We start from the raw sequence: 24071 nt of genomic DNA on the forward strand, positions 1-24071 counted from the left end.
GGAGGGGCTGGGATGACTCAGGGATGAGTAAGAGGAACAGGCTGGCAGTTTTGACATCCTTATAACCACAGGAAAGCGGGTACCAGGGTGACGCTGGGGCTGGGCTGGGCACAGGAAAGAAGTATCTGCTTTGTTTACTGCTGTAACCCTGGCGCTAGAACTGAGTGTGGCACAGAGGACTTGTGAATAAATGGATGGGGCCCACAGACAGGACCCCCTGCCTCCAGGTCACTCAGAGAGTGAGCGTCGTCCCACACCCATTTTCAGGACCCTCAGTGATCACCCCCGGGGGGCGGTGGTCCTTACCAATCACGACGTCCACTGGCAGCTGTGCCAGCAGGGACCCGATGGGGGTGAGGGCCTCTGAGCTGTCTAGCGCCCCCTGGTCCCGGAGGTAGAGGATGGCCGTCTCCAAGCTGGTTGGTGGTGGGGGCTCGATGAACGGGAAGGTTCGGGGGTCCCCCACACTCATGCTCTTCATCTGGAATGACAGTCACACCCCCTCAGGAATGGGCAACACAGGAGCCACTGGGGAACACTGGGGGACTCAGGGATCACAAACCTGTGACACTTTCAAATGCTCAGAGGGAGGGAACATGCGTATACCTATGGCTGATTCATGTTGGCATATGGCAGAAACCAACACAATATTTTGAAGCAATTATCCTCCAATTAAAAACAAATAAATAAATTTTTAAAATACATCCAATGCCAAGGCTCACTGTACAGAAGTGGACAAGGCGGGCCATTATCTGTCTGTCCACCAAGCAGCTCTTCTCCCAGATCCTGGCCACAGGGCAAGCACACAATCTAAGCTGGACCATTTGAGGTTTCTCAGCCCCTGGTCACAGCAACTGACAAAGGGATGAGCATGTGACCTGAGCTAGGCCAATCAGAATCCTTCCCCGGGACTTTGCAACCTGGAGCTGATAGAGAGGAGCTCCTGCACCCACTCTGGTTCTGAAGGGCCAGGGTGGAAGCCTAGAGCAGGTAAGGTTATTTTTCCCACTACCTGGATATCAGCCAATCCACAGCAGACAGAGAAATCCTTTAGTTTTCCTAAGCCCGACCTCCCCCAACATGGACTCACAAATCCATAAAATCCCCTTTTCTGAACACGACAGCTTGAGTCGGGTTTCTTCTGCTTTCAACAAGAGCATCCAGAGTAGTTCAGTGGCACAGAAGGACTCGTGGGGAGGAAGAGGTGAAGTGTGTACCCATCAGCAGACCCGGCATGGCTCAGGGGAAACAGGACCCCTCTGGAGAGGGGATGAAGGTAAGGCTGGCGTGGCGGCTCACATGACTCTGAGCAAGGACAAAGCTCAGAGAGCCAGGGGCTCAGCCAAAGTCTCTGGGTGAAGTGACTTCTCCCCTGGCCCTGATCTGGAGGCCACCAGAAGTTCTAGGCCATCCAGCCCTCAAGCCATCCCACCATCCTCCCTGGTTACCAAGCCCTGGTGCTGTCTGGCAGACCACTAACACTTGTTAAACGACCTTCAAATTAGGAGTTCTGGGTGGGAGGATAAAGCACGGATGATTTTGACTTTTTAGGCATTCCAGTGATTCCAACATGTAACTGGGACTACGAATCATTGCTCTGATCCAGTCAGGCAATGCCCTCCCTTCCTCCTGGACAATTGCAGGTCAACTACAGGTCACAGAGTGGACACGTGACCCAGTTCCACCAGCAAGGCAGGATGGGAGACCAGCCAGGGCGTCTGGAAAAGTTCCCATGGCCTTAAAAAGACAAGACCCACAGGGGCCTCCCTGGTGGCTCAGAGGTAAAGAACTTGCCTGCTAATGCAGGAGACACTGGCTCGATCCCTGGTCCGGGAAGATCCCACCTGTCCCAGAGCAACTAAGCCACGATGACTGAGCCTGAGCTCTAGAGCCGGGCAGCCACAGCTACTGACGCCAAGAGCCCTGCAGCCCTTGCTCTGCAACAAGAGAAGCCACTGCAAGAAGCCCCAGCGCCACAACGAGAGAAAAGCCCATGCCGCAACAAAGACCCAGCGCAGCCAAAACTAAAAATAAAATTACTTTAAAAAAATGAGACCCACAAAGAAGGGCAGTTCATTGCTTCTGCTGCCAAACAGGTAAAGGAGGAGGAGGTGCTGCCTGTGGCTACCGAAGTGAAGGGGCATGCACGAGGCAGGCTCTGGAGCCTGAGAGCCTCGGATGAGTCCAGGCTCTGCCCCTGGCCAGCATGCCACATGGATCCAGGTATTTTACCTCTCTGTGCATCTTTTTTCTCATCCACAAATTGGAAGAAGCTCACTTACTGCAGAGGTTGTGTGAGGATCAAAACAGTTATATATGTAACTTAGAACAGAGCCCAGCACGTGAGAAATACTAGGTAAAATTATTTTCTATCATCATCATCATCATCACTGTTATTAGGAGAGCTGCTGCTAAGCTGAGGTTGGAAAGCTAGAAAAAACCCTGGCGGTTCAGTGGTTAAGACTCTGAGCTTCCACTGCAGGGGCTGTGCTGTGCTTGGTCGCTCAGCCGTGTCCGACTTTCTGTGAACCCATGGACTGCAGCCCGCCAGGCTCCTCTGTCCGTGGGGATTCTCCAGGCAAGAATACTGGAGTGGGTTGCCATGCCCTCCTCCAGGGGATCTTCCCAACCCAGGGATCAAACTCAGGTGTCCCACATTGCAGGTGGATTCTTTACTGTCTCAACCACCAGGGAAGCCCAAAAATACTGGAATGAGTATCCCTTCTCCAGGGGATCTTCCTGGCACAGGAATAGAACCAGGGTCTCCTCCATTGCAAGTGGGTTCTTTACCAGCTGAGCCACCACGGAAACCTCCACTGCAAGGGGTACAAGTCCACTCCCTGGTCGGGGAGCTAAGATTCCACATGCCATGAGGCACAGCCCCAAAATAAAAATTATGAATAAATACATAAATTAAAAAAAAAAAACTGGTCCTGTATGACATCATCAATCTATTTAAACAACCAAGGCTGTAACCTCCTTATCTCAAGGCTTCTCATTATGTGAAATTTTGTTCAAGCCAATATTTTTCAAACAGCAGGTTATATGAGTCAGGAACTCCAAGAAGTGGGTCAGAACTGGCACTTTTTCCAAAGGAAATCAAACAAATACAGACTATCGGTGTGCACCACCCTTAGGAAGGGGTCTGGTTCAAGTCACTCCCCGGCCTGGGCACGTGTGAGCCCATGGCATGTGCCGCCCACTGTCCTCTGCTTCTTCCTGAGCACAGGACTACACTTCCCAGCCTCCCCTGCAGCAAGACATGGCTGTGAGCTCTCACCGGGATGAGTGGAAGGGAGGCACATCACTTGTGGACCCACCCACCCCCACCCAAACCCAAGTCCCACGCTCTGTCCCCCTCACAGGCTGACACAAATGATGAAGGCCCTGAGGAGATGATGGCGCCACGAGCGGGAAAAGACCTGGGTTTCTGAATAAGGGTTTCCCCAGCGGCTCAGCTGTAAAGCACCACCTGCCAATGTAGAAGACGCGGGTTCAATCCCTGGGTTGGGAAGATCCCCTGGAGAAGGAAATGGGAAGCCTCTCCAGTATTCTTGCCTCAAGAATCCCACGGACAGAGGGGCCGGGCGGGCTACAGTCCACAGGGCAGCAAAAGAGTCCGACATGACTTAGTGCCTAAACACCACCTGAATAAAGGGAACGACCTACCAATCCAAGGACTAGCATTCCGCTGTGTTGGCTGTTATGTAAGTGGGTCTGTTCATCACAGCAGCCTAATCTAAGCAAAACTAAGTACTGAGATACAAGCCATGACATAAAGCATATTGAGAAACCCCCGTTTAAAAAGCCACTTCCTAAAAAAAATAGAAAGCCACTTCCGGATGGGTTTTCTGTTTCAGCTGAAAACATTCTGCTTGAGTCACCAGTTTCTTCCCATGACCCTGTGGACTCGGGGGAACAGTTCCCACCCCAATGTGGGATCTGACATTTGGAAGGAATGAGTTCTCCTCTGTGGCCTGGCCCACCCTCCTCTTCCTGACCCTGAAACCCTGTCTAAATATCTCCTGCATTCCTCTCCGGCACCAGCACTCAGGATTCAGTCTCCTCTCTGCCCCTGCCTTACCTGAAGCACCAATGCGTCCAAGGCGACCCTCCGAATCTCCGGGACAGGGTAGGGGGCGAAGGCATCATAGTCCGATTCAGCATAGAGGCGGAAGCAGACGCCGGGGCCCGTGCGGCCTGCCCGGCCCTTACGCTGCTCAGCACTGGCCTGACTGATCCAGAACTCCTGCAGCCGCTGCAGTTTGGCCTGTGGGTCGTAGCTCATCTCCTTCACCTTCCCTGGGCGGGCAGCAGGGGAGCAGGAAGGGAAGGGAAGGTGTGTGCAGGACCCATGTGGGCCCTCCACGTGCCTGGCCCTCCACCTCATTTACGACTGTTCCAGTAACACTATCCCAGAGCTTAGTTTGGGCCCCACTCTACCATCCTGTTAATGTTTTCTTCAGTTTCTTCATTCTTGCATCTTTTCATGTACTTCTTCAAGCCCTTCTTTATTCAGAGATTCAGTCATCCAACAAAGTTTATTAACACCTACTAGGTGCCAGGCTTCCCCGATGGCTCAGATAGTAAAGAATCCACCTGCAATGCAGGAGACCTGGGCTAGGAAGATCCCCTGGAGGAGGGCATGGCAACCCACTCCAATATTCTTGCCTGGAGAATCCCCACAGACAGAGAAGCCTGGCGGGCTACAGTCCTTGGGGTTGCAAAGGGTCGGACACGATTGAGCGACTAAGCGCACACGCACAGGTGCCAGGCGCTGTACCGTGAACTAGCGACACAGCTGTGAGCAAAACAAAGTCCCTTCATTCACGGGCTGAACAGAACACCAGATTTCATCAGCTCAAGACCACGCTTTTTTCACACTTTCTATCTCTCAAAATGGAATGCATCTTAAAATTAGTGACATGTCATTGATTAACAGACAGCATTTTCTAACAGTACATGAAATTATGTCTGTGTTAGTTGCTCACTCAAGCCCAGTTCTTTGCAACGCCATGGACTGAAGCCCACCAGGGTCCTCTGTCTGTGGCATTTTCCAGGCAAGGATACCAGAGTGGTTTGCCATTTCCTTGTCTTTTCTCATCGATGGTACCAGATTCAAACAGTAAGGTAACTGCTAACATTTACTGAGCATTTGTTCACCCTGTGCCAGGTACTGGCCTCAGCCCCCAAGTGTATTAACTCTTCTAATCCTCACAACCTGAAGGAGGTGTTATGACTTTATTATTTATTATTATTTACAAATGAATAAAATGACCCACTGAGAGTGTCAGACCTTGGTCACACAGCCAGCAAGATACCTGGCCAGGCTGGTTCCAGTGTCTCCTCACCACTAAGCTATGCTGACTTTTCAGAAAAGAGTCTAGCTGGGATATAAAATATAATGCCCCACACTATGAAGAAAAATAAAGCCTTACAAGGGAGATGGCAGTGAAAGGAGATCACTGGGATAACGTGGACAAGGGGGGCTTCTCTACTGGGGAAACATTTGCACAGGTCCTGAAATGAGGTGAGGGAGTAAGCCGTGTAGGTATCTGGGGGAAAGACAGCTCTCAGCAGAGGCAACAGTAAGTGCAAAGGCCCTGAGGCAGGGGCAAGCTTGGACAGCCTGGACAAGACTGAGACACCGCCACTCTCCACAGCCCTAAACACTACCACCCCCCTGCCTCTGAGTGGAGCTCCCTCACCACACGTGCACATCTCCAAGCCCACACCTCACCAGGTCCTGGGGGAAGCCAGGGGGGCACTCTTACCAGAATCCACCACGAAGCGGATCCCATCAATGGTGACCGAGGTCTCAGCGATGTTGGTGGAGAGGATGCATTTCCGGACTCCAGGGGGGGGCCACGTCGAATACCTGGGGGACAGTCAAGAAGTGGCCTTGGGGCCGTGTCTTTGTCCTACGCCACCCAGGCTCTTTGCACACCTAACGTGGCACTCACTGACCCCCGTGTCCAGGGGCCTCCTGGATGCCTCCTGGACCTCCCATGGGACCTCACAGTCATACATCTCAAACAGCCTAAGCACCTTCTACCAAACCCTTTCCTCCCTGGGCCCCCATCTCATGTACTGCATCACTGGGGCCAGAACCTGGGCCATCTTGGGTGTTCATCTCTCCTCACCCATCCAGCCACAGCCGATCCCCTTGAATATCCCCAAACCCACAGCCCCTGCCCTGGTCCATGCCTATCCTTTCCCAGCCAGATCCTGCTCCAGCTTCCTCCCTGGTCTCTGGTCTCACCCCTGCCATCCAGCCTTCACATCCAACAGAGGGATCTGCTAAAGCAAACAGAACTGCCCGCCACCTTGCTCAGAACCCTCCCAAGATCCCATGTGCCCTCAGGACAAAGTCCAGGCCTACATGGGTCTTCCAGGCCCCTGGTGGTCTACCCTGTCCACCTCCCTGGTCCCATGACTCCCCGCTCAAAATCTGGACCCAGCCACTCTGCACGTAGCTTTCCAGCTGCCCTGTCTTTCTCTCACCCCAGGCCCTTTGCACAAGCCCTTCTCATGGACCCAAGAGACAGTCGGGCACAGTGGTTAAGAGTGGCAGTCAGCAACTACAGCCTGTGCGCCAAATCCACCCTGTGACCTGTTTCTGTGGATCAAATGTAATGGAGTACAGCCTCACCTCGTGAGTCTACAGCTGCTTTCTAGCTGTAACAGCAGGGTAGCTGCGACAAAGACCATATGACCATAAAACCTGAAGGTTCTGCCCTCTTCACAGAAAGTCTGCCAACAGCCGGTTCAGAGCGTGGGCTCTGATACCAGAATACCGAGTTCTACAGCCTGGCCCTGCCAATCATGTGACTGCCTGAGTGCCTATGCCTCAGTTTCTACAGCTGTCAAATGGGGACACAGGACCCAGCAGACAGGGTGGCTCAGACACCACCCAGGACAAAACAAGTGCTCTGCACACTTTAGCTGGAACACGTGTTTCTCTGCCGCCCCGTACCAGCACGGGGCTTTCTCAGGTCTCCATCTGTAAAGTCCCTTCCCCCAGGAAGCCTTTCCTGAATCCACCAAGACTCTGCTGTCAGAGTATCCGAGGCTTTCCTCTACTACTTGTAGAATCGCTGATTACATGCCCATCCAGCCCCCAGCAGACCAGCAGCTTGAGGGGAAGCCCCCACTGTGTCCCAAAGGGGGCCCCTGGTGCAAGAGAAGCACTAGGAGGTGCTCAAACGTCATTTCTTCCTTTTCTTTATTCTTCTTTTTTACTTTTTGGCTGTGTTTTGTTTTGTTTTTTAACTTTATGGCTGCACCCCACAGCATGTGAGCTCTTAGTTCCCCAGCCAGGGGTGGAACCTGGGTCCCCTGCAGTGGAAGCATGGAGCCTTAACCACAGGACCTGACCACCAGGGAGGTCCCTCAAAGGTTATTTCTTTAATTGCTAAACGACATGTGACCTGAAGGGACTCTCCTGGAGGTGATTATGGCAGTCAGCCTCCAGGATGGCCGGGGCAGTCTCACCTCGTGGGATTCACAGCCTCACCTGGTACTGTTCCTCTGAACAGGGCAGAGGTGATGGTTTGTGATTTCCACAGCTGTGTCATAAAAGATGCTGTGGCTGCTACTTTGGTCTCTTGGGAAGAGCTGGCCACCACATTGTGAGAACTCCCAAGTAGCCCCCTAGAAAGGCCCCCCAACCAACAGCCAGCCATGTGAGTGAGTGCTCCATCTCAGAAGAGAATCCTCCAGCCCCAGTCAAGCCTTCAGATGACAGCAGCCCCAGCTGACACCTGACCACGACCTCCTGAGGGACCCTGAGCCAGAACCATCCAGCTAAGCTCCTCCCAGATTCCTGACGGACGGAAACCACGTGAGGCAATGAATGCAACAGGGCCCATGCTGCTAGGTCTTGGGGTACTTTGTTAGACTGACAGTGACCCAGAGGCCTGTCCCCCAGCACCTCTCCATTCCAAGCAGGCAGTCTCTTCACCTTTCCCCACACCTGACTCCCAGATTCCCCCGTCCAGGCCTTTGCTCAAGCTAGTTCCCCCAACCTGGACTGCCTTCCTTCCTCTTCTCCTGCTCAAAATTCTCCTGTCTGCCAAAGCCCAGCTCCAGTGCCCCCTACCTCATCAGGAAGCTCACCCTGACGCATCGAGCTAAACGATGTGAGCTGCCCCTCTCTGCAGCCCACAGCCCAGGGTCGCGGGGTGGCCTCAGTCCTGTGTCAGCCGCCCCAGCCCCTCCTCCTGGGCTATGCAGCGAGACACCCCCTGCCCCACCCCCTGCCCCACTCCGTCCGGCTGCACTCCGCACCTTGTCCTGGTCGGCCACAGAGAGGGCGCTGTGCAGCGGCAGCACCACCCAGCGCTGGGTGTGGCTGGCGTAGGTCTGGGCGGGCTCGAGCACAGCGCTGATCTCCGCCATGCCGCTGAGGAACACCAGGAGGTCGCCCCGCTCCTCGGGTGGGTACTTATTGTCGATGGCCTCCAGCACCCTGAGGAAGGGCCTCGGGTCCAGCTTCTCCGACTTGGACGTGGTCGGCTCGGCCTCCTGCGGCTGGTACACGACCTGCAAGGAGATGGCCCCAGGCAGGAGCAGACCTGGTCACTCCAGGTGACAAGGGGGCGGGAGGGCTACAGGGTGATGGAGAGGATGCAGACCAGCCAGGCAGCAGAGAGAGGACAGACTGTCTCAAATATTCAGCTTGAAGAGGATGTGAGAAAAGGATAAAGTATCAAGGTAACTAGGAGGTTTCCGGGGTGCTGGTAATGTTTCATGCCTTTTAACCTAGATACTGGCTCCATTCAAGTATTTAAAAAAATTTTTTCTTGTGATTAAAAACTAAACATTTTTTTTATTTATTTGGCTGTGCCAGGTCTTAGCTGCAGCATGTGAGATCTAGTTCCCTGACCAGGGATCGAACACGGCTCCCCAGCATTGGGAGCTCAGAGTCTTAGCCACTGGACCGCCAGGAACGTCCCCGTTGAGATATTTAATTTGTGAAAATTAATTGAGCTGTACACTTGTGATACACATAAATCTTTTGTAGTTCGAGTATAACTCCAACAATAACAAAATTTTAAGGGGTGGAGTCGGAATTAAAACCCTCACCATCACTTCTCTGAAAGCACCCTCGCTGTTTTTAATGACTACTTAGAAGACAGACTGATGGGCACTGAGATCCAGAAACCACAAGAACACTGCATTTCCTGCCGCTAGGAGCCTCAGAGCTGTTATCAAGCCTTGGCCCCAAAGAACAAAAGGAAGGAGTGGTTATGAAACCATAAAGGAGAGGACTGTGCGGAGAGGCGTTCTGGAAAGAGCTGCAAGGCTCAGCCCACCGCAGGCCTCGAGGGAGGGGGCAGCCTCTCCTTTCCCACTGGCCAAGGAGAAGCCGGTGGGAGGGGGTCCGTTAGTGCCTGCTGGGGCAGACAGGAAGGTAGGGAAGGGCACAGGAGACCTGGAAGGGCAAACAGAAGCTACCCAGCTCGGTGCCACGTCTATCTGTGAGCAGGATTTAAGTCCTGGCCCTGCCAGTTCTGAGGGATGCTGATAAACACCCTGTAGGGCACAACCAAGAATTATCCAGCCCAAAATATCAACTGTGCTGAGTCCGAGAAACCCTGCCCTGTGAGACGGTAAAGTGATGAGAAAGGAGGAGCTTGGGTCCCTGAATGACCACGTGCAACAGAATTGCCCATCAACCTGGACCAGCCTGGACCAGCTGGTTCTATTCTGTTAGATAAGAAAAATGTCTGTGTTACTTGTGCCTTTAAATTTTGGGCTCTCCTCTAATAAGAACTTAGCACTCTCCCCAGGACACTGCAAATGCCCAGAAAATAGCAGCTTTAAAAAAGAGAGAGAGAGGACTTCCCTGGTGGCATAGTGGATAAAATCTGCCTGCCAATGCAGGGGACGTGGGTTCAGTCCCTGGTCTGGGATGATCCCGCGTGCCACGGAGCCACTAAGTCCATGTGCCGCAGCTACTGAGTCCAAGCTGCAGAGCCTGTGCTCCGCAACAAGAGAAGCCCCACAATGAGAAGCTCATGCAATGCTCAACAGTGCAGCAGCCAAACAATAAGTACAGACAAACTTCAAAAAGAGAGGGAGAAGGTCATTAAAGAGATGGGGAACAGAGGAGAGAAGAGAAGTGACAAGTCCAGGTTGGCTAGGGACCGGGTAGGGAGTCTGGGGGTTGGGGGCTGGAGTGGGGGGCGGCGGGAGGCGTGGGCTGCACTGACCGTGATGGGGAAGAGCCGGCCCGGCACCTGCACCACGGGGGCGTTGCCGAAGTAGCTGGAGAAGAGCGAAATGTTGATGGTGGCCGACATGAGGACAACCTTGAGGTCGGGCCGCTGGGGCAGCAGGCGCTGGAGGACCCCCAGGAGGAAGTCGTTGTGGAGGTGCCGCTCGTGCACCTCGTCCACGATCAGGACCTGGTACTGGGGCAGGTTGGGCTCCCGCTGCATCTGCCGGAGGAGCAGCCCCACCGTCAGGAACACGATCTTCGTGGCCGCTGAGCGCGTGCTCTCGAAACGGATCTGGTAGCCGACCTGGGGGTGGGGGGTGGGAGGGGGTGGTCAGAGAGGACCCTGGGCCTGTCCCGTAGCCCCTGACCCTCCCCATATCGAAAACCTGAGTGTCCCACGTTAGAGCCTGGAGACCAACAGGCTTGGGTTCGAATGTCCCCTCTGCCACTCAGTACTGCCAACTTTGGGCAATTCCATCCTGGAGACATATTTTTTCCTTCTAGATGCCCTGAGAATTACATGGGCTAACGCACATAAAAGTACTTGGCACGGAGCCTGATGTATGATACTAATTAATTACAACAGTAATGACTAACCTTTCTCCAAGTCCCTTCTATGGACCAGGAACTACTTTAAACCTTTATGTATATCAAGTCATTTCATCCTCACAACTACCACACAACGTAAGCACTATTATTACCCTCATCTCACAGATGGAGAAGCTGAAGCTAGTCATCCAAAGCAAACAGGCTAAAAAATGTTATTGAGAGGAAACATATCTTAACCCCTACCTCACATCATACACACATCGATTTCAGATGTGTTTCTCTCGTCAGGGCACTTAGGCTTAGTTGCCCCATAGCATGTGGGATCTTAGTTCCCCAAACAGGGATAGAACCCAAGTCCCCTGCATTGGAAGGTGGATTCTGAACCACTGGACTGCCAGGGAAGTCTCAATAACAATTTTTAAGTGGTCGAGCCAGGATTAGAACCCTAGACATCATTAGTAAGAAACATCCCCATTCTCTTTTTTCTGACTGCCTAGAGAAAGACTGATAAACATTTAGGCATTTCCATTTTTTTTTACAGTACTAAACTGGCTACTGTTAGCACCTTTGTCATTTGGACCATACCCAGGCCAATCTATAAAGAAATTTCTAGATGTATTGCTAGGTAAAAGGGTAGTGTGTTCATAACTTCATTGATATTAACTTATTCTGTGAGGTTACGCGACAAAACCTGGAAGCCTGTTCTACCCCGCTTACCTGTGAGCCATACTGACTGAGGCTCTCGAAGGCAACGCGCTTGGCCAGCGAGATGCAGGCGATTCGCCGGGGCTGGGTGCAGGCCACGTGGCTGCAGCCGGCTGCCAGTAGGTACTGGGGCACCTGGGTGGACTTGCCGCAGCCCGTGTCACCCGCCACCACCACCACCTGATGCTCCTTCAGCGTCTGCAGGATGCGGTGCCCATACTGGGCAATGGGCAGCGCCGCCCGCTCCCGCTGCAGTTTGGCCAGTCGCCCAAACGCCTGCTTCTGGCAGAAGTCCAGGTAGTGCAACAGGGCTCGGCGGAACTCGGACACTCTCTCCCGGGGCAGGCGCCCACCCGGCCCCCGAGAGTCCCTAGCGTCCGGGCCGAGGACGGAGAGGTTGATGCGGTAGCGAGGGTCATAGGCGCGAGGCAGGTCGGCCAGTGCTGGATGGCTGTGCTTGGGCTGCCTGGCATCTTTCTCCTCCTTCCTGGTGGTCTTGAGATTCTGGAACCTCTGCAAGCGTTCAAAGAACGTCCAAAACTTCTGACACTCCTCGGAACCCTGCCGGATATAATCCTCATCGCCGAAGAAGGCATCCTCGAAGAGGCGCCGTGTCTCGGGACGATTCCAGTCCCATTTCTCCGGGGCCGCTTCAGGACTGGAAGCCCAGGGTCGGTCCCGGGGACCCCTGCCCTCCCTTGTTCTGGGAGGTGGCATGCCGTGGCCAGTCCCACGGCTGTCACAAAACTGGCCTCAGTTCTGAGCCCCTGGACCAAATATTCTCGGACATTCCCCACTTCCTGCAGTGAGAGGCCCGTGCCTGCAAGGCAGCACTTTCTCCTATAAGAGCTAATCTCCTCTTCAGTGGTGCTACAGGATCGACACAGGTGTTGGCAGAGCAAATGGCCTGCGGCCTGGGTCAGGCTGGTGACGCACAGGGCACCTCACGATTCCTGTGGTGACCTCTGGGATGGACACAAGTTCATCCTGGGGCTGCAGGCCCTGGATGTTTGCGGGAAAAAAACAGAAGACAGTCATTTATTAGACACATTTACTGACAGCCTGCTGTTTTGCAAGCACTGGACTAGGGGAAGGGACAACAATGGGTAAGACCACACTGAGTGCCCACAGGGGGTCCTGCCACCAGACTCTTGACAAACCAGAGATGGGGGCAGCAAGAAAGGAAGCCTGGGGGCTGCAGGAGCCTTCCTTGACCATGCTTGGCAGTCAGGGAAGGATCCCCAGGAAGGGGATTTTGGACCTGAAGGAATGTTGGTCACATGGCCAGTCAACAGCAGAACTTGGTCATGAGACACCATAACACGAGAGAGGTGTGGTCTACTGAGTTTCAGGATCCCCGGAAACCCTTTGGAATTCAGTGCTTGATTTTGCAAGTGTTGCATGGTTTGTTCTTGCCTGCCTGGCACTGCCCGCTTTTCTTCTTTTTGAAAAACGAATGCACTTTCCTTGGGAGAGTAGCCCTTCTTGGAAATCCACATGATTTCCACTGCCTATAAATCTGAGAACTTCCATTGGTTGGGCAAGTGACAAAGGCCTGGCCAATCATGGTACCCTACTCCCCCTTTAACCAGTGACTGGTCTGAGGAGTAGACACACGACCCAAGGAGAGACAGTCAGGGCCTTTCCCGGGAATTTACACTAGGCTGCTAGGACAGAAAAGTTTATCTACTGTTGGCTAAGCAAGGATGATATAAGCAGGGAGCTGTTTGTAGCAGGTCTTAAATAGTCTTTTCCTAGAAATCTTTCCTACAGAAAAGACTGCATGTGGGCAAAAGGAGGCACACACAAGGATGGTCACCAAGCAGCCACAAGGAGGGAAGTGGAAGAGGGACAGGAGAGAAGTTTGGCAACACCATTCAGTGCTTGAGTTCCTTCCAAAAGTCCATTTCACCGCTACACAAGAAAATGTCTTTTTGCTTAAGGCCTGGTTTCTCTTAGCTGCGTAACTCCTAACTAATGAAGCACATCCCCTTGTATATGCTATTTTCTGGAGCGAAGCCCACCATTCAGAGTCTTAAAGGAGTTTATGATTTTCAAAGGGTCCTAAGGGACTTCCCCGGCAGTCAAGTGGTTGAGCCTCCATGCTTCCAATGCAGGGAGCACAGGTCCGATTCCTGACCCGGGAACTAAAAATCCCACATGCCGTGTAGCATGGCCAAAACAGAAAAAAGTTTTAATGAAAAAAAAAATTGACAAAAGGGGCCTGAGCCTTCCATGGTAAAAGACTTCACAGTCAGGTAGATCTAAATTTCAGCCTCAGCTTTATCATTTACCAGATATGTGTCCACGTGCAAATTAACTCCTTTGAGGGTTTCTTCATCTGTAAAATGGGACCAATTCCCATCTCAAAACACTGCAATGTTTATTACCTAGCCTGACACCAAGAAGCTAAGCAGCAACTGACATACAAGCCCAGTGCTTTCTCTCCATGATGACTGACAGAGAAAACAGTGAGAGGAACCGCAGGCATACAACCTGGAAAGAAATTTACACTCAAAAGGCCACAGTTCGCCTTGGTTTATTAGCAATGCTTTCTCCTACCCAGCCTTCAGTCTCTAAGGGGCACCACAGAACAGAGTTCAGAGGTTCTATCTCTGTAGTCTCGGAGGGACCCAGACCAACCCTGGGAGTTATCAGAGCCAGGTAAGGGTTTATCAGAGCCAGGTAAGAGCCAGTTGAAGAACCTGTGGACTGGCAGAGCTGTACCCATAAAAGAGTAGCCTTGTGGGGAGTGCCTACCACTTCCTGGTAAACATGTGGGCTGGGCAATGCCATAGCACCTTCAGAGGGAATTTCTGTCTAGGAAGGAACAAAAAGGAAAAGGCTTTGAAAGGCTGTTGCCATGCTGGGCTGGTGAGTCTCAGAAAAAGACAGGGACAATGAAATGGAGGGGAGCATTCCTCCCAGGCTGCTAACTGCCTTACGTATGTATGTGGGCCAGAATGAGGGCATCCTTATGGCTCTCAAGGAGTCTAGTCGTAGGCTATCTTTTGGACTTCCTGGCTTGACTAGTTTCTCTCTTACTGTGCCTCTGACCATCTCTTGGCCTGTATTTCCTAGGCTCAAGGCTTTTAGAGATGTTTCTCTACTTCCCTCTCTCTCCTCTCTGGCTCTCCATCTTCAGGTCTCTTGTCTTTTATTCTGGTCCATCTTGCTCACCGCCTTTACCTCTCTTCCCTCTCCTTGACTGGTCCAACTCTTTTCATTTCTCTGATACTCTCCCACCCTGATTCTTTTTTCATTCTGATTTTCTCTCCAACTGTCTTTCTCCATTTGACTCCACTCCTCCTCTTCAGTTTCTCATCTCTCATTCTGTTTGAATTTTTTTTGTGTGTGACTCTCCGTTTTCTTCTCTCTCCATCACTGACTCTTCATTTCTCCATCTAAAAATTTGTCACCTAGTTTGAAGCTCTAATAATAGCCACCATTTACCTAGGGCTGACACCTATCAGGCACTACTCTACATCACCCATATATATGCGTATACATCATACACACACATATGTACACTTTTCTCAAAACCCTAGTTTCTACTCTCATCGTTCTACTTTCTTGACATTTCCCAAGTTCACGGCGATCACACTTCTCTCATGGACCCTGCGAGCCTCTCTCCATCGGATCCATTAGTCTCTCGCCCTCCATCTCTCCAGTTTTCAGCTTCTCTCCTCTCTCAACCTCCCCGTCTCTCAGTCCCTCAGTTTCTCGAAACTCCTTTTTGTGCCTCCATTTCTTTCAACCTCTCTGACCCTCAGTTCTCTTAGCAACGCTCAAGCTCCATCTCCATCTGCTTCTCCCGGCTGCTCGGCTTCCTCCAACACCTTGCCTCATCTCGGGGTCTCCCCGTTCCCGTCAGCCCGCTCCCAAGCTGTCCCCGATCCCGATCGGGCTCCAGTCGCCGCCACCCCCGCCCCACGCAGCCGCCCCGCCCCCCTCACCTCGCTAACGGCCGGGATCACCTCAACTTCCGGTCTCCAGGAAGCTCACGCGGCCGAAGCCTGTCCTGCGCCTGCGCACGCCATTCTCTCGGCCCAGCCCAGCCCCCACGGCGGACAGAGGAACCAATGGGCAGCTGCGAGCGCCCAAGGCTCACTATGCGCCTGCGTACAGAATGATCAGGTCCCGCCTCGCTTTGGGCGGAGCTTCGGGTGACGCTGCGCCCTCTGGGGGCCAGTGGAGGCGTGATGGTGGAGAATTGGTCTATCCTGCCTCTGAACAGCTAATTGTGTCCGTGGGTCGCCCGGACGTCGGGATTTAGCCAAATTAGGACGCTGGCCTGAGCCCAGACACTGTCAAAACACCCCCCCGTGATTTAGTTGTTATAATTCATATTATTAATGTATTAATTATTATACATTGATGTGTTCAGTTCCGTTCAGTCGCTCAGTCGTGTCCTACTCTTTGCGACCCATGGACTGCAGCACGGCAGTCTTCCCTGTCCATCACCAACTCCCGGAGCTTGCTCAAACTCATGTCCATCGAGTCAGTGATGCCAGCCAACCATCTCGTCCTCTGTCGTCCCCTTCTCCTGCCTTCAATCTTTCCCAGCATCAGGGTCTTTACATTGATGTATTACAATTCACAATCATTAATGTAATCTATTGATGTATAATTCACCCTATCAACTCATTAATGAATAATACAATTCAGCTTCCAAGCTTTCTGTCTTGAAGGTCTTAGGTTCTCCAGAGACAAACACAGGGATTAGATAGTCGGTGAATGTTGAATGAATGACTACTTGAAGGAGAAAAGTGACTCCTCTTTAGTCCTAGATGGGTCAGTCATTGTGGCACTGAGCCGCAGTTTCCCTATTTATAAAACGAAGATAATGCCTACTTTTCAAGATTGTTGAGAAAAACGAATGCAAAAGTATACATACATAAGGTAAACTTTTTTCACTATTATACATATAGGCGCTTGATAAATGTTAGTTAAGTAGCTCAGTCGTGTCCAACTCTTTGCGACCCGTGAATTGTAGCCTACCAGGCTCCTCCCTCCATGGGATTCTCCAGGCAAGAATACTGGAGTGGGTTGCCATTTCCTTCTCCAGGGGATCTTCCCAACCAAATCTTTCATTTTTTATATCCTTCCCATCATTCTCTTTTTTCCTTTGGATAGCGTCTTGGTTAAGAAGGTACAGCTTTCATTTGTAGAATCAGTTCTAGGTACTGGGGTACAGAAATGAACAAAACAAAGGAGTTTATATTTTGGTGAGGGAGACAGACACATAGATTAAAATAAATATATAGAATGTCAAGCAGAACTGCATTTTCTATGGAGTAAAACAAAGGGAAGGGACAGGAGTGCTGCTATTTGGTCCAGTGACAATCAGAGAAGACATCTCCCAGAAAGTAACATTTAGGCAAAGAGCTAAAAACAGTGTTGCAAGCCATGGGGATCCCTTGGCCAGAGCATTCAAGGTAGAGGAAGAAACAGAGGCAAAGACTGAGATGACCACATAACTTGGAGGGTTCAAGGGTCAGCAAGCAGGCTTGTGTAGTTGGATGAAGGTTGGAAAACAGTAGGGAATGAGGTGGGAGAGAGGAGGAGGATAGAAGTGTGGACTTTGGCTTCCAATCTGAGTGAGGTAGAATCCATGGGCAGAGTTCCATGTGACTTAGATTTTAACAGAGTCCTCTGGCTCCCATGTGGGGAACAGCCTACAGTGATTCAAGATAAGAAGAGGGGACCAAGGGAGAGGCTGCCACAACAGATGGCTGGACCAGGATGATGGTGGAGAAGATTGATACTTTAAGATAGAATCTGCAAGGATTGGCTGATAAATTGGTCATGGACTGTGAATATGAGAGAAACGGAGGTGGCCCAAAGTTCTTGGCCTGAGTGCCTGGAAATAGAGTTGCCATCAACTGGGATGGAAAAGACGCAGGAGGATGGCTGAAAGAGAAAATCCATACTTCTATTTTGAGCATATTAAGTTATGTATTCTACAATGAGTTGAGATGTCAAGCAGTAAGATGTATGTAACTATTGAATCCTTAGGAAGCAATTAGAACATCGAGGGGCCAATTCTTGTGTCATTATCAAAAGAAGAAGGGGAAGAAATTGACTAACATCTGCTTAAAATGTACAAAAGAGAACTACAATTTTTTTAATGAAAATGGGAGAAAGCAAACAACAAATATGAAGTTAGGAAGAAAATAACAAACTACCAATGCTAAGGATTGAATAGAAAACGTGAAACTAGTTCTTGGGAAACCTTCTAATTGGAAACCTAAAGAACTTGATACATTCATGCTAAAAATAAACAAAAACCAAAGAACAAACTTGAGAACCAAAGGAGGAAGTTACAACAAACCAAAAGCAAGGCTATTTCTCATGATCAAAGGACTTCTATGGACAATTGCTCAGAAAGACTCTAAAAGCTTTCATGAAATTGATTCTTTTTAACAAGAAGTAACACTGATGCACTAAGAAAGGAAACCAAATTTCAAAAAATACAAAAGACTATTTACTAATGTACAAAGAACTCCTAAATGGCACCTGGCCCCAATGGATTAACAGCAAGATTTCTTCCAATTTTTTGTCCCTGGACAGAATTCACTTGATAAGGCAATTTTGGATCATGCATGAGAATTCTGGTGGTTTAGTCTCTTAAATTATGTCCAACTCTTGTGACCTCATGAACTGTAGCCTGCCAGACTCCTCTGTCCTCTGTCTGTGGGATTTCCCAGGTAAGAATACTGGAGTAGGTTGCCATTCCCTTCTCCATGAGAATGCTGAATAAAATATCAAAAAATAAAATATGTGTTGTTGACCTAAGACATGTCCCTGTATCGGATTTTTTTTTTAAAGCAACAAAAAGATCCCCATCATTGGGGTAGCTCACAATCTAGTTGGAATAAAACTCTGTACACAAACGTAGTTTGGCTCTTTTTAAAGTTAGGGAAGGGTGGAGGCGAGACAGAAGTTAAACTAGCCCAGATGTTGTCCTTGGAAATTTTACAGGTTAGCTGGGAACTTTTGTTCCAGAAACTTGGAGAACAGAATGTTCTGTTCCCCAGGGAGGGGACTGAATCAGGGAGACCTCCCTGGAGGGAGTACTATTTGAAGAAGGCATTGAAGGAAATTTTCAGTGATCGAGAGCATGGATACTAGAGTCAGGTAAACATGGGATCCAATCTCAGCTCTATAATTTCCTTGTGTGTGTGATCTTGGGCAAATGACCTCTGGGCTGTTGTAAGAATTACCTTAAAGGAGAAACTGTGTGTAAAGTGCTGTCCTGGAGTTAAGAAGGTATCACTACTATGTGATTTCAAAGATCTGCACAAGTGATATTCTAAAGCAACCTTGTCCAATAGAACTTCCTACAATGATGGAAATGTTTTATATCTGCACTGTACATGGCAGGGGCATAACAAATATTTGTTGAATGAATAAAAACAAATGACAATATCATTAAGCTCCTCGATCCGGCTATGCCTGAAGCCCGTCTTGCAAAATGGGATAGGAGGATAGAAACCGATTTCCCCCTAGCCTACACTTCCATCTCTGAGACCAGGTCGTGGCTAGTTGATTTCTTGCTGACCATACTTTCATCCTCGCTCTGTGGCTCCTTCAGGGCCCAGCGACATGCAGCTGGCAGAGACTGGCGGAGTTGAGCCTGCCCAAAATAGAGGAAAAGCATGGGATTGAGGCAGCTGTGAGCAAGGGCCAGGCCCACCACCAAGGGTTCAGCCCGCAGGGCCTGGGCCAGGAGGGTGGAGTGTGGGGCCGCCAAGGTGAGTATCAATCCCAGTGCGTGGTAGGGGGCCCAGCAGACAAAAAACCCCACCACGACGGCCAGGCCCAGTGGCCAGCGGCGTCGGGTAGCATGACACAGGAGGGCACCGTGGCAGACGACCACGACCACCAGCGGCGCCAGGAAGCCAAAAATAAAGCGGGTAGCCGTCACTGAGTTTTCAGCCACGGTCGAGCCACCGTAGTCCACCACACACTCCAGCCGGTGTGGGAAATGCTCCTGATGCAGCCGGCGGTAGATGGCTGAGGGCACAGTGAGCAGCAGGGCCAGCCCCCAGCATGTCCCACAGGCTGCCCGCACCCTGCACGCCCGCCCAGCTGCCCCCCACCAGATGGGCCTGAGGGCCAGCAGGCAAAGGTCCATGCTGAGAGTGGCCAGGAGGAGGACGCTGGCATACATGGAGAGCAGGATGACAGAGGGCAGGGTCCGGCAGCCCACTGCCCCATACAGCCAATGGCCCTTGTGGGCGACCGACACCGCCAGGATGGGGAGAGACAAACAGCAGAGCAGGTCTGCTACGGCCAGTTGGAGGAACCAGATGGCACTGACCCTCTGGCGGGCCTCTTTCCAGGTCACCCAGGCCATCATGGCATTGCCCGGCACCCCCACCAGGAAGACGGCGCCATACAGCAGGAGTGGGGTTGCATGGAGGAGGTCAATGGAGATGCAGGTGCCATCAGCGCAGTCCACCGGGAGATCCGGAAGGTCGCCGTAATCCCCATACTCGTTGCTGAGAGAAGTGTTCTCCATCCAGGCTGCAGACACCTGGAAAGGCGAGCAATGGTGTGAAAACTCAGAGACGAAAACTGTCAGGCCCTCGGAATCCTAGTGGATAGGAACCGCAGTCCGTTAGCATCTCGGAAACCAGGACAGGACATTAGAACTCCAGTGCAGGGCCTCCCTGGTGGCCCAGTGGTAACAAATCCACCTACCAATGCAGGAGACACGGGTTCGATCCCTGGTCCGGGAAGATCTCACATGCCACTAACCCCGTGCTCCACAACTATTGAGCCTGTCTGTGCTCTAAAGCCCAGAAGCCACAATTACTGAGCCTGTGATCTACAACAAGAGAAGCCACTGCAATGAGAAGCCAGGGCCCAAAACGGAAAAGTAGCCCCTGCTCACAGCAACTAGAGAAAAACCTGCATAGCAACAAAGACTGAACACAGTCAAAATAAATAAAGCTATAAGAAAACAAGAACTCCAGCACATTAGACTCTTGGAATTCTAAAATGTTACAGTGTAAGAGCCCCAGCTTATTAACATCTTGGAATTCTAGAATATTACCATGTTAGAATTCTAACATGCTAAAAATCTTAGAATTCCAAAATACTAAGCTAGCTAGCCATTTATTGCTTGGCATTCTAGACCAGCCCTGTCCAATCGAACTTTCAATGTTGATGGAAATAGTCCATATCTGTGGTCCAGTACAGTAACTGCCAGCCACATGTGGCTACCGAGTATTTGAAATGGGAGCCAGGGTGACTGAGAAACTAAACTTTCTATCTTATTTCATTTTCATTGATTTAAATAGCTACACGTGACTAGTGGCTCTAATGAAGCTCTAGAGCATTGACCACTAGCCAGTTAGCAAACTGGAACTCTAGAATCTAAACTATTGCAACTTGAATATTCATCAAGATGAATGTGAAAGTGTTAATCATTCAGTCGTGTCTGACTCAGTGCGACCCCATGGATGGCATGTAGCCTGCCAGGCTCCTCTGTCCATGGAATTCTCCAGGCAAGAATACTGGAGTGGGCTGCCTTTCCCTTCTTCAGGGGATCTTCTCAACCCAGGGATCGAACCCAGGTCTCCTGCATTACAAGGAATTTTTTAAATTCCTTATAGTGGAACTTTAAATGAGGGGTCAAGGAAGGCCTCTCTGAAAAGGTGACATTTGAGCAAAACCAGAAAGGAGGGGATGGAGGGCAGGAGGAGAAGGTGGGGGGTGGGGGAACAGAGGATGGGACGGTTGGATGACATCATCGACTCAATGGACATGAGTTTGAACAGACTCTGGGAGATAGTGAAGGATAAGAAAGTCTGGTGGGCTGCAGTCCGTGGGGTCGAAAAGAGTCAGACAGGAACTGGACAACAAGAAAGGAGGTGGGGAGGGAGCTGTGTCGCGATCTGGGAGAAGTGAATCCCAGGCAGAGGAAAGAACCAGTGCAGATGCCTTAAGGCGGGGACATGATGGTACAGTTAGAACTCCATCTCCTGTGGAATAGATGGGAGGTAAAAACAGGTATCAGTGCCTATGTAGACACTGTAAGCTCTTCACTTTTATTCTGCATGGGACGGGAGCCATGGGAAGGTGCTGAGCAGAGAAATGACATTGTCTACCATAGAATGCGAATCATAACTACTACTACAACCCAGGTCTCCCGTGTTGCAGGCAGACTCTTTACCATCTGAGCCATCAGGAAATCCCCTTTCATTATTATTATTATTAAGCACCATCTAGTGAGTACTTTGTGTTCTGTGCCAGGCATTGCTCCAAGCCCCTTTACATATTATATCATTTAGTCCTTATAACAACCCTCTGGTTTTCACATCGTTGTTAGACCCATTCTGCAAACAAGTAAACTGAGGCCAGAGGGAAATTAAGGAACTTACCGAAGGCGGCTCAGCTAAACAAGTAACAGAGCTGAATCTCAAACTGTGTTAGTTAGTCCCACTCTGAAACTCCAGGCCCTAGAACATCATCATCCAAAAGTCTTAGGTTCAGGAGAGTTGGAAGGCCGGACAGCCAGTGACCCTGAGCAGGACCCGGCCTCTGTGACTGAGTGCACAGTTTCGGCCGGCTCTCTCTCTGGGTTTCCTCATCTGAGAAGCTAGTCACAGAGATGAGCCTACCTCATCAGTTTGGGGAGGCTTTGAAGAGTCAATACGTGTAAAGCTTGTGGCACAGATCAAGGGCTCAGGTGGAAAATAGACTCGTCCGCATGATGTCATAATGACCTGACCCTGCGGCTCTCTGCTGACTCTTTTGGGCTGACTGGCCCTCCGCAGGGTATCAGCTGGAGTTGACACAACAGGAAGGGCAGAAGGGAAGTTGGGGCACTCCCCTTCCCCCTCCTCTTTCCCCTCCTCCATGCCAAGTAGCTACTAAAAGGCCGAGCCATTGTGTGTGTGTGTGTGTGTGTGTGTGTGTGTGTATGAAGTTTAGCACCTCGCTTTCATATTATTTTCATCTCTAACATGAAGCCATGTGCAGGCTTTAAAAATTCAAACCCTCAGGACTTCCCTGTGTGGTCCAGTGGTTAAGACTCCGCACTTCTTCAGCAGGGGGCAAGAGTTCAATCCCTGGTTGGGGAACTAAGATCCCACATATGCTATACAGCGCGGCCAAAAAGAAGAAGAAGTAGAGAATCTCAGGCCCATCCCCAGACCTACCAAATCGGAATCTGCATTTCAACAGAATAAAAATTAAAGCCCTCCCCAGCTGTGTGGCTTTGGGCAAACCACCCAACCTCTCTGTGTTGCAGCTTCCCCGTCTGCAAAAATGAGAACAATAGACTCACCTTAGAGGGTGTTAGGAGAATTCATCAACTTAATAGGCATGAAGAGCTGAGCGCGTCCACCATGAGTGTTAGAAGTGTGTTGGCCACTTCGTCCCAGATCCACGTGTACCCTCTCCTGACACCCTGAGACTCCACCCTTCCCAGATCTTCCTGGTTCAAATCTGAGTTTTGCCTGTGTAAGCAACTCAGTCAATGCTATTTCCCTTTTAACACATTAAACAGAAATCCAAACACTCCCGGTGCCATTGCTTAACCTTTTCCATTTAATCCGTCTCAGATTTACTTTCCCTATCTGGACACAAATCAACTCATTTCTTCATAATAAGGTCAAAATCAATCCCCAGCCCTGGGCGTGTCATGCTTATTAACCAGCCACAGACTAAAGGACATTTAAGGAGCATCATGGATGGCATTATTATCTTCTGATTTTATACGCCAAAAAAATTATATTTCTATATTTATACCTATGCGTGTGCTTGTGTGCTTAGTCACTCAGTCACGTCCATTTCTTTGCGACCCCATGGACTGCAGCTGCCAGGCTCCTCTGTCCATGGCGATTCTCCAGACAAGAACACTGGAGTGGGTAGCCTAACTCTTCTCCAGGGGATCCTCCCAGCCCAGAAATCAAACTGGGGTCTCCTGCATTGCAGGAGGATTTTTTACCAAATGAGCTACCTGAGTATGATAATGTTCCTGAGCTCAGGAAGCTCACCTGAGTGTGATAATATTAATATATGGGGACCCCTCAACAGCAGCTTTCTGTGGACCTGCTCGAGTAAATTCCAAGAGTCTGGGATTCTGATGCGGATTCCACCGTGATGGTATTAAGACTCCACTCCTGAAATTCTAGTTCTGCTTCCCAGATGCTGAAAATAATGAGTCTATATAACCAGGACTGGGAAAATGCCCCCTCCCTTCTTCCCTCCCTCCTTACCGTCTCTTGAGGAACGGTCCCCAGTTGGGCCAGATGCCACGGCAGGGGACAAGATCCAGGCTGACAGCCAAGACCTTCTGAAGTCTCTCCCCGCCGCCTCTGGCAGCTAGTGAATTCCTGCAAGCTGGTTCCCGGAGCTCCTAGGGGACTCCACCGGGCACTGTCACCTCACAGGTCCCAGCCGATGCTCTTAAGCAGGGAAAAACAGGATTGGCCTTTTCCAACTGCCGCTAGCTTCTGTCCTGGATTCTCCCCATGACTCACACATCCCAAAATTACCAGGCAGCGGGCAAAGGTGGGTGGGAGCTGACCCAGTGTCCCCAGCACCAATCTCCATGTCACCAGCTTCCTGGAAG

At 50.7% G+C, this 24071-nt stretch overlaps 2 protein-coding genes across 4 annotated transcripts in view; both read right to left on the minus strand.

Moving 5' to 3' along the window:
- DHX34 (DExH-box helicase 34) overlaps nucleotides 1–15517 on the minus strand; it is a 28334-nt gene extending 12817 nt beyond the window's left edge. The window contains 8 exon segments of the mRNA XM_040252436.1: nucleotides 307–481; nucleotides 4085–4302; nucleotides 5775–5862; nucleotides 5864–5878; nucleotides 8290–8544; nucleotides 10218–10529; nucleotides 11492–12481; nucleotides 15436–15517. Coding sequence (XP_040108370.1) covers nucleotides 307–481; nucleotides 4085–4302; nucleotides 5775–5862; nucleotides 5864–5878; nucleotides 8290–8544; nucleotides 10218–10529; nucleotides 11492–12196 — 1768 coding nt within the window. The 5' untranslated portion in view covers nucleotides 12197–12481; nucleotides 15436–15517.
- C5AR2 (complement component 5a receptor 2) overlaps nucleotides 14820–24071 on the minus strand; it is a 30456-nt gene continuing 21204 nt past the window's right edge. Inside the window, exons 1-2 of one of the 3 annotated variants that reach the window (XM_040252439.1) lie at nucleotides 22782–23191; nucleotides 14820–20021 (exon numbers count right to left, since the gene is read on the minus strand). In XM_040252439.1, coding sequence (XP_040108373.1) covers nucleotides 18993–20006 — 1014 coding nt within the window. In that variant the 5' untranslated portion in view covers nucleotides 20007–20021; nucleotides 22782–23191 and the 3' untranslated portion in view covers nucleotides 14820–18992. Of the gene's footprint in view, nucleotides 20022–21873; nucleotides 22501–22781; nucleotides 23192–23715; nucleotides 23905–24071 lie in introns of those variants that run through there. The other 2 variants (XM_040252440.1, XM_040252438.1) reach the window with 2 other exon arrangements.

The sequence above is a fragment of the Oryx dammah genome, unplaced genomic scaffold, assembly GCF_014754425.2.
Source record: "Oryx dammah isolate SB20612 unplaced genomic scaffold, SCBI_Odam_1.1 HiC_scaffold_13, whole genome shotgun sequence".
Classification (NCBI taxonomy): domain Eukaryota; kingdom Metazoa; phylum Chordata; class Mammalia; order Artiodactyla; family Bovidae; genus Oryx; species Oryx dammah.